This window comes from Sinocyclocheilus rhinocerous, unplaced genomic scaffold (genome assembly GCF_001515625.1).
Source record: "Sinocyclocheilus rhinocerous isolate Xijiao unplaced genomic scaffold, SAMN03320098_v1.1 scaffold4684, whole genome shotgun sequence".
NCBI classification, from domain to species: Eukaryota; Metazoa; Chordata; class Actinopteri; order Cypriniformes; family Cyprinidae; genus Sinocyclocheilus; species Sinocyclocheilus rhinocerous.
In genome coordinates this window covers 136,722-152,536 of record NW_015661982.1, presented here as the reverse complement: position 1 = coordinate 152,536, position 15,815 = coordinate 136,722, and the positions used below count along the sequence as shown (strand labels likewise).

The 15,815-nt window shown below is 38.9% G+C and overlaps 1 protein-coding gene across 26 annotated transcripts in view; it reads right to left on the bottom strand.

Moving 5' to 3' along the window:
- Positions 1-15,352, bottom strand: part of LOC107726985 (calcium/calmodulin-dependent protein kinase type II subunit gamma) — a 53,901-nt gene extending 38,549 nt beyond the window's left edge. For 10 of the 26 annotated variants that reach the window (XM_016536708.1, XM_016536705.1, XM_016536706.1 and 7 more), the window contains exons 1-2: positions 15,047-15,351; positions 10,894-10,988 (exon numbers count right to left, since the gene is read on the bottom strand). In XM_016536708.1, coding sequence (XP_016392194.1) covers positions 10,894-10,988; positions 15,047-15,111 — 160 coding nt within the window. In that variant the 5' untranslated portion in view covers positions 15,112-15,351. Of the gene's footprint in view, positions 1-10,893; positions 10,989-15,046 lie in introns of all 26 variants that reach the window. The other 16 variants (XM_016536721.1, XM_016536722.1, XM_016536715.1 and 13 more) reach the window with 3 other exon arrangements.
- Between the last annotated feature and the right edge of the window lie 463 nt (positions 15,353-15,815).

Sequence of the window (15,815 nt, the reverse complement as noted above, 5' to 3'; positions counted from 1 at the left end):
ACCGCCCAAATGTATACGCAAAGAAAGAAGGCGTAACTTTTATTCTCGCTGTAGTATTGTTGCCGCCGCCGCCGTCATGTGGTGAAGACGTTGTGTACTTCGTTGAATGAGCTTTGTAAAAATCGACGCGTTTCAGAAAGGTGGGGCATAGAGGAGAAACAATAATGTACAGTATGTGGAAAATAATGTGTTTTTTTTAACCTTAAACCGCATAAACACATTTCATTACACCAAATACACAAAATAATGTTCTTTTTAGCAGCATCATATGACCCCTTTAATTAAGTCCATTCCTCTACGACACTTTATCACTGGTTCGACACAAGTGACGTCCACACAAGCGCGCTGCGAGCCAATCAGTCAGAGAGCAAATAAAAATGACTTCAGTGAGACAGACACTCCAGTAATGGAGGAAAGCAGCTCAGTTTGGTTTTTCAGCTCAACCAACCAGGCTTCGTACTGCCAGAATAAACAACCAAAAACAGCTCCCAATATCCAAAGCATAAGAAACACCACAGCTCAGCCTGCCCATCCAATCAAATTCCTGCAAATACAAGACAGCCAGCCAGTCTGATGTCCTCCAGATAGCACACACTCCCAAAACTAAGGCCATAGCAGGATCCGTGTCACTTTTAAAAACAGTTTAAGGTGCTATGGCGGGAACGTCTGATCCCTTGCCATCATACTACTAATCCACCACACAGAGCTTTACTTACACTGACGACTGCAGGGGGACGTGGACAAGCACCTGTCTGTGTACAAAAACGATTATTATAACATTATATCCTCTCCAGCCACCATGGTAACACTCACCTGACTTCTCTTTCCACCTCATTGAGTTCTCTTTCCGCCCATATGCTTTCCTCCACTTCTCTCCATCATTCAATCTGTCTCAGGAGGTGTGCGTGGCACTTTTTCTACAACTAATGGAAAAGTCAAACAGTGTGTGTGCTCTTGAGGCCTACGGTCCACTTGAAAATAACTGGATGATGTCAAACAAAGATTGTGAACAAACAAACAATTGATAATAGTGACTAAACACTCACTCTCTGTAATAATTCACATTTTGACTATCAATATCGATGCAGGTATGGAAATTCACATACACGCACCAAAATCTACTGGCCATCTCATTTTTCCAGTGTGTGTTTGTTTATGGGAGCAAGTCCTCTCTCATCAGAGACAATCCCTGCGTCATATCGGCTGCAGCTGTTGCATGTCGCAGGACTGGGCGCAGTCAGCATTCAACACAGCGCTGCACACACCAAGACACATATCTTGTTTGACAGATGTGCTACAAGTCGTTAAACTGCGATGAAATTCATTGTAAAGGAGTGTGAGGCATTTCTGACATATTTTTCTACTGATGAGCAAACAAAGATCCAGTCAGATAAACACACTGTGGTTGTTACAATAGCCACTAGCATCACATGTTTGCTTACCATTTCACAAATAAGTAAAAAAAAAAAAATTCACAGCTTTATCAGCTATTCTGTAATACAGCAATATGCATGGCAGGCTGCAAAACAGTTCACCCAAAAATAAATATTCTAACACATTCATGTTGTTCAAAACTTGACTTGCTTTCTTCAGTGGAACATAAAAGATATTTTGAAGAATGTTCATGCTGCTCCAGAAGTGTACAGTCATCAGGGACTGTCAAACTCCATTAAGCATAATTAAAGCACCATAAACTAGTCCACATTGCTCGCTACACAGTATTAAAAGTTAAAAGTCAAAAGACATACAAGACAATTAAAGGTATGGTTCACCATAGTTCACAATTGAAGGTAAGTTGACAATCTTGACATCTGATAACTGTATGCTTTTATTGTATGGAACAGTACAGACAGTACAGAAGAAAGAAATGAATACAGGTTTGTGGTGACAGAAATATTTAAATGCCAAATTAACAAAAAGATGGAGTCTTTTTGAACAATGATTACTGTAGCCTAGTGGTCATGATAATCGATATCATAATCATCATAATCTCATACTGATAAAAAAAACAGCTCATTTTCCATGCCTGCTGGTGCTTCAGCGACAACACCAGCAATGCCTTAGAAATACACAGGCAGAACGGACAATCCTACTTTTGATTCAATCAGTTAGGCAGGGAGTCTTTTATCTGCAGCACATTAATAAAGCACATGGGGAGCAGCAGCAAAAAGAAGCTGAAACTTCTCAGCATAAAAGAAAAGGACAGACTCACTACTAACTTGGCATGAGCTAAGCTAAAAGAGCCAATCCTGCTGGCTTCCTCTCTCTGCTCAGTAAGTCTGAATGGATTGTGTTCACTCAGTGTATATCAGTGGTGTGATCAAGTCCTGGTGTTGTGGAAAGGCAGAATTGTTAACTTCAGGTCAAGGTCAAAGGATGACGGCCCCCAGAGAGGATTCAATAATTACCTGAGCAATACAAGTCTGCAAGCTTTCCTAACATTCAGAGGTACAGCAAATTCTTTCACTCAGGAAGGCTGACTAGAAGTCCATCAACTGACCATTTGATTATAGTGAGGTCATCTAGTTTTTGTTTTAGCTTTAATGTTTTACATACTTTAAGTGTTTTAAAGCTTCTCTGAGAGATCTGAGCGTGCTGACAGCATGTTATGCTTTAGCATGTTGTTAGACTGTCAGTATCAGAGAAGTTGTGTCTCCAAATTCATCCCCTTTAATACAGCACCACTACAGCCATTAAAACACAGTTTGTCAAACAAACACACCGCCTTCTACAATAATAAACGGCTTCGAGACAATTGCTGTCAAACTTTAAATCGCCTGCTGTGAACAGCGTTCCTATTATTATGTATAATCTGAAGGTCTATTTTTTTGGAGGAGAACTAATCACAAAATAATGCCATATGGTGATAGCTTTGTGCTTCAGGGAAACCCTGACTTACTTCTAGTCATCCCTGTATATTAATATGGTTTTGGATAATATATTTAAAAGTCAGCATGAAATGAAAATTCACCCTATATATTTTCTGTATGCATATTATTGATCTTATTGTGAATGATTTAATCCATTCATGTTTCTTTTTTGACCAAAATGTCATAACTCAGTTTTCTGTTGAAACGACCCTCTGGTGACGCATGTCTGACTTCTCTAGTCAATTAGTTCACTTAAACTGATTTCAAGCTCACATTTAGATCCGCCCCCATCCAATCAACAAAAAACAGATAGACCCAAGTCACCTTCACTTTACATTTTAGATAATGTTTCACTCGTACGTATGTCACAATACGGAAGAAAACATCTGTTGCTACTTTTGTTACATCACAACTTAAACATAAAAATTCAGATAGCCACATGACTAGTCAATTATGACTGCTCTTGAACATCCCTAATGCTTATACAAGTGCTTTCAGTTCAAAACTCTTTCCTCTGATTGATTTCAAAGTTCAATTGCATACTTTTGTGGAGAGGCATGGAACGAGAGCCGTCCAACCACCAACATGAACACCACTGTCACCACCACCACACACTCTGCCATCCATCCACCCACTGAAACAATGTTTACAATGTATGCAAACTCACAGACCCTTAGCTCAACTCTTTCGAGGAAAAAAGGATAAGCGTAGCTGCTCGGTGTAAAGTGGAGGGTGCCAGGTTTGTGCGCTGACGTGCTTGTGTGTAAGAGTGTGAGCTTAAGCCGCGAGTCTGTCCCGCACCAGACCATCTGCTGATCCAGGGTGTCACTACATCTCCCCCCGATCCGTCAGGGATTATCCTGTTACGTGCTTTAGACGCCTGCAGATTCCCAGCAGTTAAAACAAAGCAGGTAGGACAAATCCCTATGACCACTGCATGACAGTGGGAAAATAATGGATGGCCTTGATGTGAAAACCTTCCCTTTCAATTCTGCCAGGGTCAAGTGTTTGCTGATTGGTTCACTGTAGAATTGCTGTAGCCCTTCAAATTTACATTTTTCTAATTTCTGTAGAATTCTAGATAAATGAACTATGGGTCTACAAGGTCAAAACTGGCCAAAATAGCAAATGATACAAATCACGTCATATATAAAGAAATTTTACATAATTTCTTTCGGGACTACAACATCAAAAATGTAAAGTTTGAGAACTTTCTATATTATTGCATCGTCAACTTCTCTGATACTGACAGTCTAACAACATGCTAAAGCATAACATGCTGTCAGCACGCTCAGATCTCTCAGAGAAGCTTTAAAACACTTAAAGTATGTAAAACATTAAAGCTAAAACAAAAACTAGATGACCTCACTATAATCAAATGGTCAGTTGATGGACTTCTAGTCAGCCTTCCTGAGGCTGACAGCTGTTTTCACTTTTGTGTCTTAGACTGTGTATTTATCTGATGTCTGTGCGCTGACGCAGAAGCATCAGCGGAAGCATTCAGGCCTCCTTGTGTGAAGACCAATGAGTGTAAAGACCTGCGACTTTACCTGCGCGACTTCACCGAGCAACGAAACCGGCAAGCACTTAAGTATATTTTTGCTCTTCCCTGTACACACTCTCCTTTTCTTTCCTCTCTTTTCCACCTCTATCATGTGTTTCCAAAACATTCCGGTTGTCTCTAGACAACGCTCTAAGGTCACACGCAGACGGCAATGCAATGTTGCTAACCTACATCCTATCTCTACATCCTCTACTACACCTCTTTCTTTCTCTGTGGGTCTCTGGAATTGTCAGTCAGCTGTCAACAAAGCAGACTTCATTTCTGCTTTTTCTTTAAACTCCACACTTAGCATCTTGGGCTTGACTGAGACCTGGATTCGTCCAGAAGACTACAATACTACAGCGAGAATAAAAGTTATGCTTTCTTTCTTTGCGTGAACATTTGGGCGGCTTTATGCAAATCTTCCCACATAGTGAGGTAGGTATGTGGGGGCGTGTTCGAACGAGCCGTTTTAGGTAGGTGTGGCTAACTCTTAACTTTTATAAAGAATATCTCTTTGGATTTGAGACTTTAGTCTTTGCAACTTTACAGATCTTCTTTATGCACCAAGAGCTTGTAACACTCTAAAGAGAAAGGAAAAAATGAAATCGCATCATATGACCCCTTTAAACGGTGTGTATTATAGAATAACAGAATGCTGTCTATAAGTGGAAGTTATTAATGCTTAGTTTATACATTCCTCTCATTCTCAGCTCAGTTAAGATTATCAGGCCAAAAGTTTTGATCTTCTCATCATTTCTCTTTTAGTGCCCCCTCTACACAGCTTGGCGATGGCGACTCTAGCCTGAAATATGAATAAATTATTTAGGGCCTTGCAAACAATGAGTCACCTGAATAATGGTGTTTATCTGTGTCAATGTTTGTACAGTGTGCCACATGGTACAGTCATATGCATATCACAGAATACATTATGTCCTTTCAAAACACAGAGCAACGCTCATTTGAAATGAACAGAGCCTGCGGTGTAAATAGCATGACAGGCTTGTGTTCTGGTTATGAGAAAAGGGGAGCTGGGCTTTTGTGTTGATATTGTGTTATACAAGTGGCTCATTACTCGTCGGTGGAAGATGTTAATCCATCATCTTAAAAATCCCTAATGCTGGAACTCAACCACTTAAATGAAAATCTATACAAACTATTGTTAGTTGGCACCAAAATTCCTCGAAACCTCGTTTAAATCAGCAGGAGAGTCATCATAAACGCATAAAAAGATGTTAATATTCTGCAAATATTCACGGCACCTATTAAACTAGAACTACAAACTTGAAAATGTTACATTTATTGACCTCATCTAGGAGACTTAACTCAGAAAAACATTTTTGTTGATTCCATAGTTTGGAGTATTTTTATCCCCAACTAATTAAATAGGAAATTCACTTTTAGAAGTGAAGTCTTCTGTTTTTGAGAAAGCATGCTTGGTTTTCTTTTGAGAAAGACATCAAACTTCAGGGTAGTGAAATGATGGCTTCCATATGCTCTCAGCTGCAAAGAAGCATAAGAGAAACCACAAGAGTATTACTGCAAGATGATTCTCCATGCTATACAATTAACGGTCATCCAAACGATCCAGTTCCATGATTTTCAAAATCAAACCAAACCTTTCCTCAACCCTGTTGTTGTTGTTTTTTTGTAGCTGTGTTTCATCAGTTGCTTCTGAACATACCATCAAAATATTCCCAAAGAATGAACTGCAACTACCATTATATTTGTCTTGATGTCTGCCTTATTATTTTTCATTTAAAATAACTGCCAAATTTATACTCTCATAATAAATGAACACAATGTTTGCCATGATCTTACAATATCTTTTCAATATTTTTCAGCAATACATGACAGTTCAAATAAATGCAGCCCCCAAAATATCCGTATTCAGCTGTCCCAAACTAGATAATCGAAATGGCTACAGAATCTCTGGTGCTATTATCTCTAGAAAATAAAATATGGACTAAACACAAATTTATCTCCTACTTTCAATTAAATAAAGTAAAGCAACTGTTGTTCCCTCAGTATGTTATGTCATAAGCTAACTGAGCTAAAGCTGAATTTCAGACACAAATGTGTCAACTCAGGATTTATTAATCTTCACAGATCCAAGAACATACCTTATAATCGGTCTACACATGGTCAAGGTAAACAAACATTGCGACTATTTGAACACTGATTAACTTAACACTCGGGATCAGAAATGCGGTTTAATTAAGGCTGGAACAAGTGATACTGAGCAAATACTGAGAAACGTCACTACCCATCCTTCAAGCAGTTTTCCTTTCAAATACCCCTTTCTGGTCAATTGTAATTAAATATTAGCTATGAGTTCATCTAAGGTTACGGGAAACATGGTGACACCATCAAAGTAGAACTCCAGGCATCTGAGAATGGTGTGACAGGAGATTGGTACATACAGTACACTGATCCACTGCTTCACTGTGTATAGAGGTAAATATAATGCCATGGTAATCAGGAACCATGTGCCACAGCAAGGACAGTATGAGGTGACACTGACCATGTAGATTCGTTCTTCACCAAAGATCATTTAGAGCTTCTTCTCTCACACCTGTTACACACTATACCGTCCCAAATCTGAGACAACTACTGAAAATTAGTGGCAACTAGTGAAAAATTGACAGTATAATATTTATAATATTACAAAAGATTTAGGCCTATATTTCAAATAAATATTGTTCTTTTGGACCTTCAATTCAAATCTATTCTCTCCTGAAAAAAACCCCCAAAACAAAACAAAAAAACAACAGCGCAACTATTTTGAACATCGATAATAGCAAGAATTGTGTCCTGAGCATATTATAGAATGATTTCTGAAGGATCATGTGACACTGAAGACTGGAGTAATGATGCTGAAAATTCAGCTTTTGCCATCACAGGAATAAATTAGGTTTTAAAATATATTGAAATGGAAAACAGTTATTTTAATTTGTAACATTTACTCTTTTTACTATATATATTTTTTAAATGCAGCCTTGACAAGCATAAGATCCATCTTTTATAATACATACATTTATACATTGGCCAAGCAGACAAATTTATTTATGTGGACATGGTTACATCAGATGATAATATCAAGAAAGATGGCTAAATATTGGATGATTAATCATTTTGAACTTTCATTTTGTGAAATAATATTAATGTAAAGCTTTCATTACAAACCATATATCCATGTAACTGAAAATTGTAAACTTCTTAGCATTTGGTTTGTCCTCCTTTTGCTTTAATCTAAAGCCTGATGATGCTGTTATCCTGCATAATTTGAGAGTGATCCAAAGAGAATCTAATGACATCATATACAAACCAAACACATGTATACAGGCTTAACTTACAAGCGAGCACACACACACGCACAAAAAAACAACAGCAACTTACGAGTACACAACCATCTCTCCTTCCCTTTCACACCTCTGGCCCTCACTGGTACACAGAGCTCATAAAAATGTACACAATTGTTCCTTTCCTTTAAATGTGTCCCAATACACACTCAGCAATCACCCACTCTCTTCCCGTTTATGTGCACACACACCATTTGGTTGGGGTTCATTAAAAATTCACAGTTTGTGCCATTAAAGATTCACCACAGCAGTGCTGTTACGTTTATCAGGCCTCTGCCAGTCGCCCTGCAGCAAGCAGCGAGGAATCATTCCAGGGCCCTGATAATACAGCAAGGCCGCGATGCCGCTGCTGATCTGAGGGAGGTCAGAGGGAGCCAGAGAGATGAGGAGAGGCAGAAAGTGGTGAAGGTCCTAGCCTCTTTTTCCATTTAGAGCTACGGCAGGCTGTGCGCCTCAATTATTCAGCAGTGTTTCACGCGCCTCCTGACATCACCACTGCATGCTCGCAATGCCTGCGTCTCAGCCACAGGCTCCACGCTGCCCTGGATCACACCACTGACCACCATCACACACACACATGCTACAAGCAAGCATGCTATCATTAGTACTGTATGTTCAGTCAAACCACACATGGCCACAGAACTTTGTAGGAATACGTTACATCAGAGTGGGTACAATTTTTTTTTTCTTTCTTAAAAATAATGAAAATCTGTTAAAATACAACATTACATGTCCATTAATTGTTTCATTATACCATATTCAAATTGATCATGTACAACTAAAATTAACATTATTTGAAATTTAAACAATGTAAATCATTATTACAATGCAATTATTATTGATGTCATATACTTGATAATAATGATTACAATGTAAATTATGTTATAAAGTATGTCAAGTTAATGTGACCCTATATGTACGTAATTAAAGGTCAGGTTTAAAATACAGGGTCCTCAGTTAGAAAAAAAGGTTGAAGTCTACTGTTTTAATAATAATAAAGTAATAAAATACAGTAACACTTGATATTAAGATTCAATTAAAGTCGGCATGAAATGGAAATTTACTGTCTATTTTCTAAATGTATTTTATTTATCTTCTAGTGAATATGTAATTTTTTACACATTTTTTGACTTTGTAATTTTTAATCAAAATGTCTCATAACTTGATCTTCCTGTGAAAAAACAGACTTCTGTCTAGTGACGCCTGCAGGACTTCTCCAATCATTTAGTCCACTTAAACCCGTCCCATTCTTACAATCATCTGCAAACTTGCATTCAGATCTGCCTCTATCCAATTAAAGTGCCTTAGATTTAATGTACTTTAATGCATTAGAGATCATGACCTAACATGGAACATTCAGTAATCTAAAGTTACATTTAACTCATGGTAATTTATACTTAAAATCTATTACAAATCTATTAGTATGAATAGAAAATAACCTAAATTGCTGCAGTAAAAGTACTGCTTAGTTCATGACACTTCAAATGTTTCAAAGCAAAAGTAAAAGAAGACGGGGTGGAATGACATCAGAGGAACCAGAGGTAAGTTCACATTGTTTATCCTCAGTGCTCTATATTTACATAATGTTTGCCTTTACATTTCATTGGACTATTATAAATGTTATGCAAAGCAGGTACTAAAGAAATTGAAGTTCAAGTTAATGTGAAACTGAAATGAAATCTTAATCTACACTTATGAGAACATACAAATAAGAATCTAATAAGCCATTTGGAGCACTACCATTAAACAACAACCATTAGACTGCAGCACTCTGCAGCAACATTCAAGAGTGTACTGCAGTGCACTCTATATACTATAAGGCATAAACAACGTTTGACTGAGTAATTGCAGACTATCCTGGCCTTTGAAAGATGACTCACAGATGATAATAGCTTATGTGTCCGTTAACAGGTTGGCATGTCGAGAGATCTCTCTGGGCTTTGATTAAGGCCAAGGGAATGGGGAGATTTCGCAGGAGGGGGCTTTGGCACTTGTGTGGGCCTCACCAGATGAATAGCACTGTTGCTTTTTAATGCAGTGTGCCAGCCAGCATGATGAAGAATTTGAAGAAAAACGGTTACCAAGTTTCTTGAAAGGAAGCTTAAGAGAGTCGCCCAACTATGCTGATCTAATTACCTGATGTTTTTTGTCCAAGGATCTTTTAAATAAATCTGTTGTTTACTGGCCATCCATGGGGACCGTAGCATACACATACGCACACAATGAGAACAGGATCTGTTGTAATTCAGCTTGAAGGTCTACAGACAGTACAATCATTTCTCCAGCTCTTGCGTCTGCTCACACAGTCTCACCTAAAACACCAACAAAGGGCGAAGGGAACTGCTTTTACATTACAACATCCACCCAAAATGTCACCGCAACAAGTCACTAGATTGAAAATGAAGCTCTATGTGCATATAGTTGTTAATGGATTTCAGTCTGTGTGAAAAGGTCACACAAAGTTAATGCAATTAATGTGTTATCATGATCAGTCTTCGCTGCCACCTCTGAGTAATCATGCCCATGTCTAGCTGACAATCCAAGAGTCATTTAATTAAAATCCATTTCATTTAATTCAACCCAAGACAGCCCAACCTGATACCGTAAGAGGACAGGTACACAAAGTGTCCGTTCCCCGAAATAGATCCAGTGCTTTTGTTTGCGTTGGAGCAGAAACAGTAACTGGGGCTCATATATCCTGACCATTTTCATCAACAGCACTGATGATACTGGCAGTGATTAGTGACTCAACTGAGATAGAGAATGAATGAATGAAAGAAGTAGCATCAACAGGTTCACTGCATTAGCAATTACACATTTGAGATCAGAGCACAGAGACAAATTATTAATATTGTTGATGGACTAATATCATTATATCTCTGTGCTTCCTGTTAAGCATTTGTGGTAAGTTAAGATACTTTAAATTAGAATGTGCTCAGAGCAGTGTCTACCGTTCAAAAAATGGGAATTAGTCATATGTGACCAGGTCTGATAGTGCGCTAGATCACAAATAATGCAGATCTGATTAGATCAAAGAGAGAGACCTTAGTTTATTGAAGATGAGGATTTGTGAACATTCTAGGAAGACAATAGCCAGGCAGCAAAAGCAAAGTCTTACCTCGTGCTGACAGCTTTTTTGTGTTGATGATCTTAGCAGCATATTCCTGGCCGGTTGATTTCTTTACACATCGCCGAACAACAGAAAAGGCACCCCTGTTTGAAAAAAAAAAAAAAACGCAATGCACGTCAATAATAACACAATCAAACAAGCCTGAAATTTGATTTAAGCATAAAACATTACATAATCTTAAAGTTACACATGAAGCAAATAGCGTGCAATAGTGCCCATCCACATTTCAGCAGCATTGGTTCCGGACGTAAAGTTTTGACATTTCCCATAGGGATTTTCCAAAAGTTTGATTAGGGCTTTTAAGCTACGAACAAAAACAACCAGCTATGAGGTGAATCACACTGCAAATGACAATCAAATAAAAAATTATAGATAAATAGATAACTTTTGATTAAAGGTGTTGATTATATACATATAGAATTGCAAAATATGTGGATTATGCATACAAACATTTAAGTAGTTTGAAAGCATAGGGAGACTAGTATTATTTACTTAGAATTTCTGATTGGTGGAGATTTCGCAGCAAAATCCTGGGTAATGTAGTTTTTCAATTTCATCAGGATTTCCACTGTTGAACGTGGTTATTTAGAAAATAAATTGAAACAATGTGGGCTGATGACTTCAACCAAAGTATATACCATTTATTAACAACCACGTAGTTCACAACAGGCGTGTCTTCAAAGGTTTATAAGATCGTTCAAAATCAATTCCGCTATGGAGAATCCCACTGTTGCACTCTATTGGACAGAAAAGAATGCAACCACAACAATTCACTGGCACTAAAAATTCAGCATTAAATGTGCTACATAAAATAATCTATGTCATTGTTCTGCATTGCATTGTATTGCAAGAATCTTTAAAGGGGAGGGCTAATGCTATTTCATGCATGTTGAGTTATTTACACTGTTAAAGAGTAATTAAGTAAAGGGGATGTCTAATGCTATTTTATGCATGCTGGGTTATTTACGCTGTTAAAGAGTTGGATTCTCATGCTAAACATGGCCAAAGTTTCACAGAGTATTTCTGTGTCAAATATACTCCTTCCGGTTTTGTACAAGTTTCGGAGAGTTTTTTCTCGAGCTTGGCTCTTCGTGACATAATGAAGGGTGGAACTCCTTGTATGGGCATTTCTCCCGGAAGAGCGCGCCCGTGCACACACATCGACCAGAGCGAGAGCGCACCCATCAACGCGCTTCATTCGGCTGCACTGAACGGGACTCTCTCGAGAAGAATGTCTCCAAAGAAGTGTGTTTTTGGCTGTAAGGGAAAGATAACCTTGTTCAGCTTACTAAAGAACCCAGCATTACGTGAACATTGGATGCAGTTTGTTTTTCCGGGGCAGCAACGGAGTTTTGCAAGTGTGTTTGTTGACGAACGTTTTATAAACAAGGCCCAGTTCGGCGCTGGATTTGCACATCGTTTGATACTGAAAGATGGAGCAGTCCCAGCTATAAAAGATCCCGGTCAAGATTCAGAACTGCAGGCGGTAAGTGAAACGGCATCAAATGTCTGTGTTTTGTTGGCAATCGGGCAAGTGCTCGTCACTCTTTAGCTCCGCCCACGGCGCGCCTCCAGGAGCTCGGCTGTATTCAGGAGAGAATCGGAAAGCTGTATTTTTCTTTTATAAATATGATAAAACTAAAGACTCTTTGGAGCTATGAACGATGCTATACTACTCTATAGGTACTCAAGATCAACATGAGATTGGGTGAAACTGTGTGTTATGTCCCCTTTAAAATGATTAATTAGAGACTAATGACTGCTCAATAAGGACATGTGATGTGTGTTTAAGATCATTAAAGCTACTGCAAATGATTTACGCACAAAACATACTTGCAAAAATGACACGAACAAATGCCATCTTTGCTCATAGGCAACTATCGTGAGCGGTGACGTGGATGGCAGCAAACATGGAAAATAAATATGGCTTTTAAGAGCTCTCTGAAAATGATGCGGGCACTGCTAAAACATCTACTACACTATACTGAAATATTTACCATTTAAATGCTGGCTGAAAAAATTTACTCAGAGCACACAGCTACTTTTGAATGGACAAGGATGCTTTTTGGCAGCAGAATGGTGTAGGTATGGTATCTAACAGCAGGGGCTAAATGAAACATGCTAACCAGTTAAACCCTAACCAATTATGGTGCGTTCACACTGACAGTGTTTAAATCGTGGGAAGATGTGGAGTCGCTGTGCTTTTAGTTTTTTAGTAAGCTCTGTTCAGCGTAGTCGCTTTGCTATCAGTTGCTGTCACTCAAGACAAAAATCGCTGTCAATGTGAGCACCCCTTTAGTTCAGAAAAACAGGTAGCCCAGGCCCAAACTTACACCATTGGCACAGAGCCGCCTCCAACTTGTCTGATTGGCTAGCATGTACAGGCATGTAAACTTTAGTTTTTCTGTTTACGGAGACAAATGTGATTTCTCAGCAGACCGATTACAGTGATATATGTCAGACATGGTATTAAAAAAAACAAAACAAAAAAACATTAACAGTAATGTGCCACAACATCAAGTCAAATGCTAAATTGTACATTTCACAAACAAAACAGCACTAAGGGATTTACTATATTATTACGTTACTGCTTCATTCATTGTTTGTCAATGTTTTTGTCAGCTGTTCAACTACTGTCAACGAAAGATACCGACCAACTAATGGAGGTGTGATATATAACACTCAAAAATACTGATGGGAAATCTGAATCATTTCCACTAATCAGTTTTTTCTACGTTTGTGTAGAAGAACAGGTTCAAAAAGCCATTCAGTGGGACGTGCACTCCAACATATCTGACAATTAAAAAAAAAACTGTACAGTCTAATTGTAAACATTTCCAGTATGTTTACTTTCTAAGATCTCTGCTATTCGGCTATTAAAGCAATTTGCATGCTAAGTAAATCCAAGCATTTACTTCTACCTCCACTCATCAGTTTGGCTCAATGAGACGATCAGTTGACTCAAAAACCACTCAAACAGATACAATACAATTCATGAACAAATCTTATGGGTTTTTCAAGAGTACAGTTAGGAAAAAAATATATAATATACGATTCAGTAGATCTTTGTCATCACGTGGTCCCCAACACGTTATACATGTTTCAATAATGTCATATGTAGGTATATTTGCTTTTTTTAAATTAAAAAATTAAGTTTTATTTATGTTTATTTACTATGGTACTATTACTGCTATTTATTAAAGCCAACTCTTTGTTGCATGTGTATTGATAAAACTGTCCTACTATCGAGTCGTAAACATATTTCCTGTAGGTTTTATTTGTAACATCTCGGCTATTAAAATAATTCGTTTGTTGTAATATAAGTTGTAATATAATAATAAGTTGTTGACTCTAGAACCACTTAAACAGATTCAATACCATTCGCGAAGAATCGTTCAGACCGGTTTTGAGTACAGGTTCAACTAGTTCATCAAAACAATCCGACTCAACAGAACGATTCATCCATGATTCGGGCAACGCCAATTCACTTCCTTCATTTTCACGTTGTTTTTGGCGGCTGGACAACAACTGTCAACAAACCGCCCAATGACGGTGCGATATATGATGCCCAAAACAGCAGCACTTTCCCGTAACTATCGTTACACAAGTCTGCAGCAAACCGTACTATCAGCCTGCGCGCGGCGGCAGTCATCAGTGATATCTGATCGATGCTACTAAATGCTGTAAAAGTTTGGGTGTGCATTCAAAACGAGGACGCAAATGACAAAGCCGAGCACCTCAGATCGAAGTATTTCCCTTTCTGACTAATGTTCGTCCGCATGTCGATAAAGTGTAGATAATGTACTGCATCTCGCATCACGACGACACGCAGGCTCCGAAAGCACCCTGGAGCGCGCGAGCACGATGTTAGGAAACGCGTCTAAAGATAAACAAAGAAACGAGCTTTGTGAACGCCGAGGCTTAATAACCACACCGAACTGCTCAAATCGACTCAATCGGGCTTTCCGTTAGCGGGCTGCGCTGGGTTTTGACATGCAAAACCGATACGCCTCTGTGCATGAAGGCTGCTGTCAACACACTGAACTAGACACAGGCAACACGATGAGACACAATGCAGTGAGTGAAGACAAGAGAGAGTGAGTGTAACGCGCCGCACAAATGCAGCGGTGCGGTCGCTTACTTTCCGAGCTCTTCGTACAGCTGATATTCGTCTGTAAACCTGGTGGAGGTTACAATTGTAGCCATGTTGCGCTTTACGAGGATATCGCCTCTCTGGTGTCTCAGGGAGCGCGTCGCTCAGGTTCGGGAGATCTCTCGCTCACTCAAAGGGTAAGAGAAAGAGAGAGAGGAGGTGCTGGTAAGTGGCGTGTGTGTGTGTGGAGGTGGAGAGAGAGAGAACGCTGCCAGCAACGCGAGATTTTCTCTGTCGACGTCGAGAAGTGACATAGGCTATACACAGTCCGAGCACGCGACGAAACGAAACGACGTTGCGCTCTTGCTTGCTGCGGTGATGTATGAACGTGAACGAATCGTTCTTTGGAGTCGGATCTTTTTAATGAATAGGGTGAATTCGTTCGCAAAACCGGGTTGAACCATTCGTTCACGAATCGGAGTTAAATCTGATTCGAACACGTCAGAGCCGACTCGTAATGAGCCGAGAGCTGTTGGGGGAAGTATTTGGAGTGAACCATGGATTTAGCCAAGTAAAAGTAAGCTTCACAGAAAATTTTACAGATACGCCTCATTAACTATATTATGGAAGTATACCTACGACTTGGTTGTGTACGAGGTTTGTTAAAACACATCAGAGATGATTTTCATATTCACCTTTTTTTTTAATGCGAGCTATTTCCTGTGAATGTGCGAGACTTCGGATTCATTAACCGCTATAGGTTTAGAATAAGGAAATGTAGGGAAAAGTTAAAATATTTGCGCTACAAACCACTGTG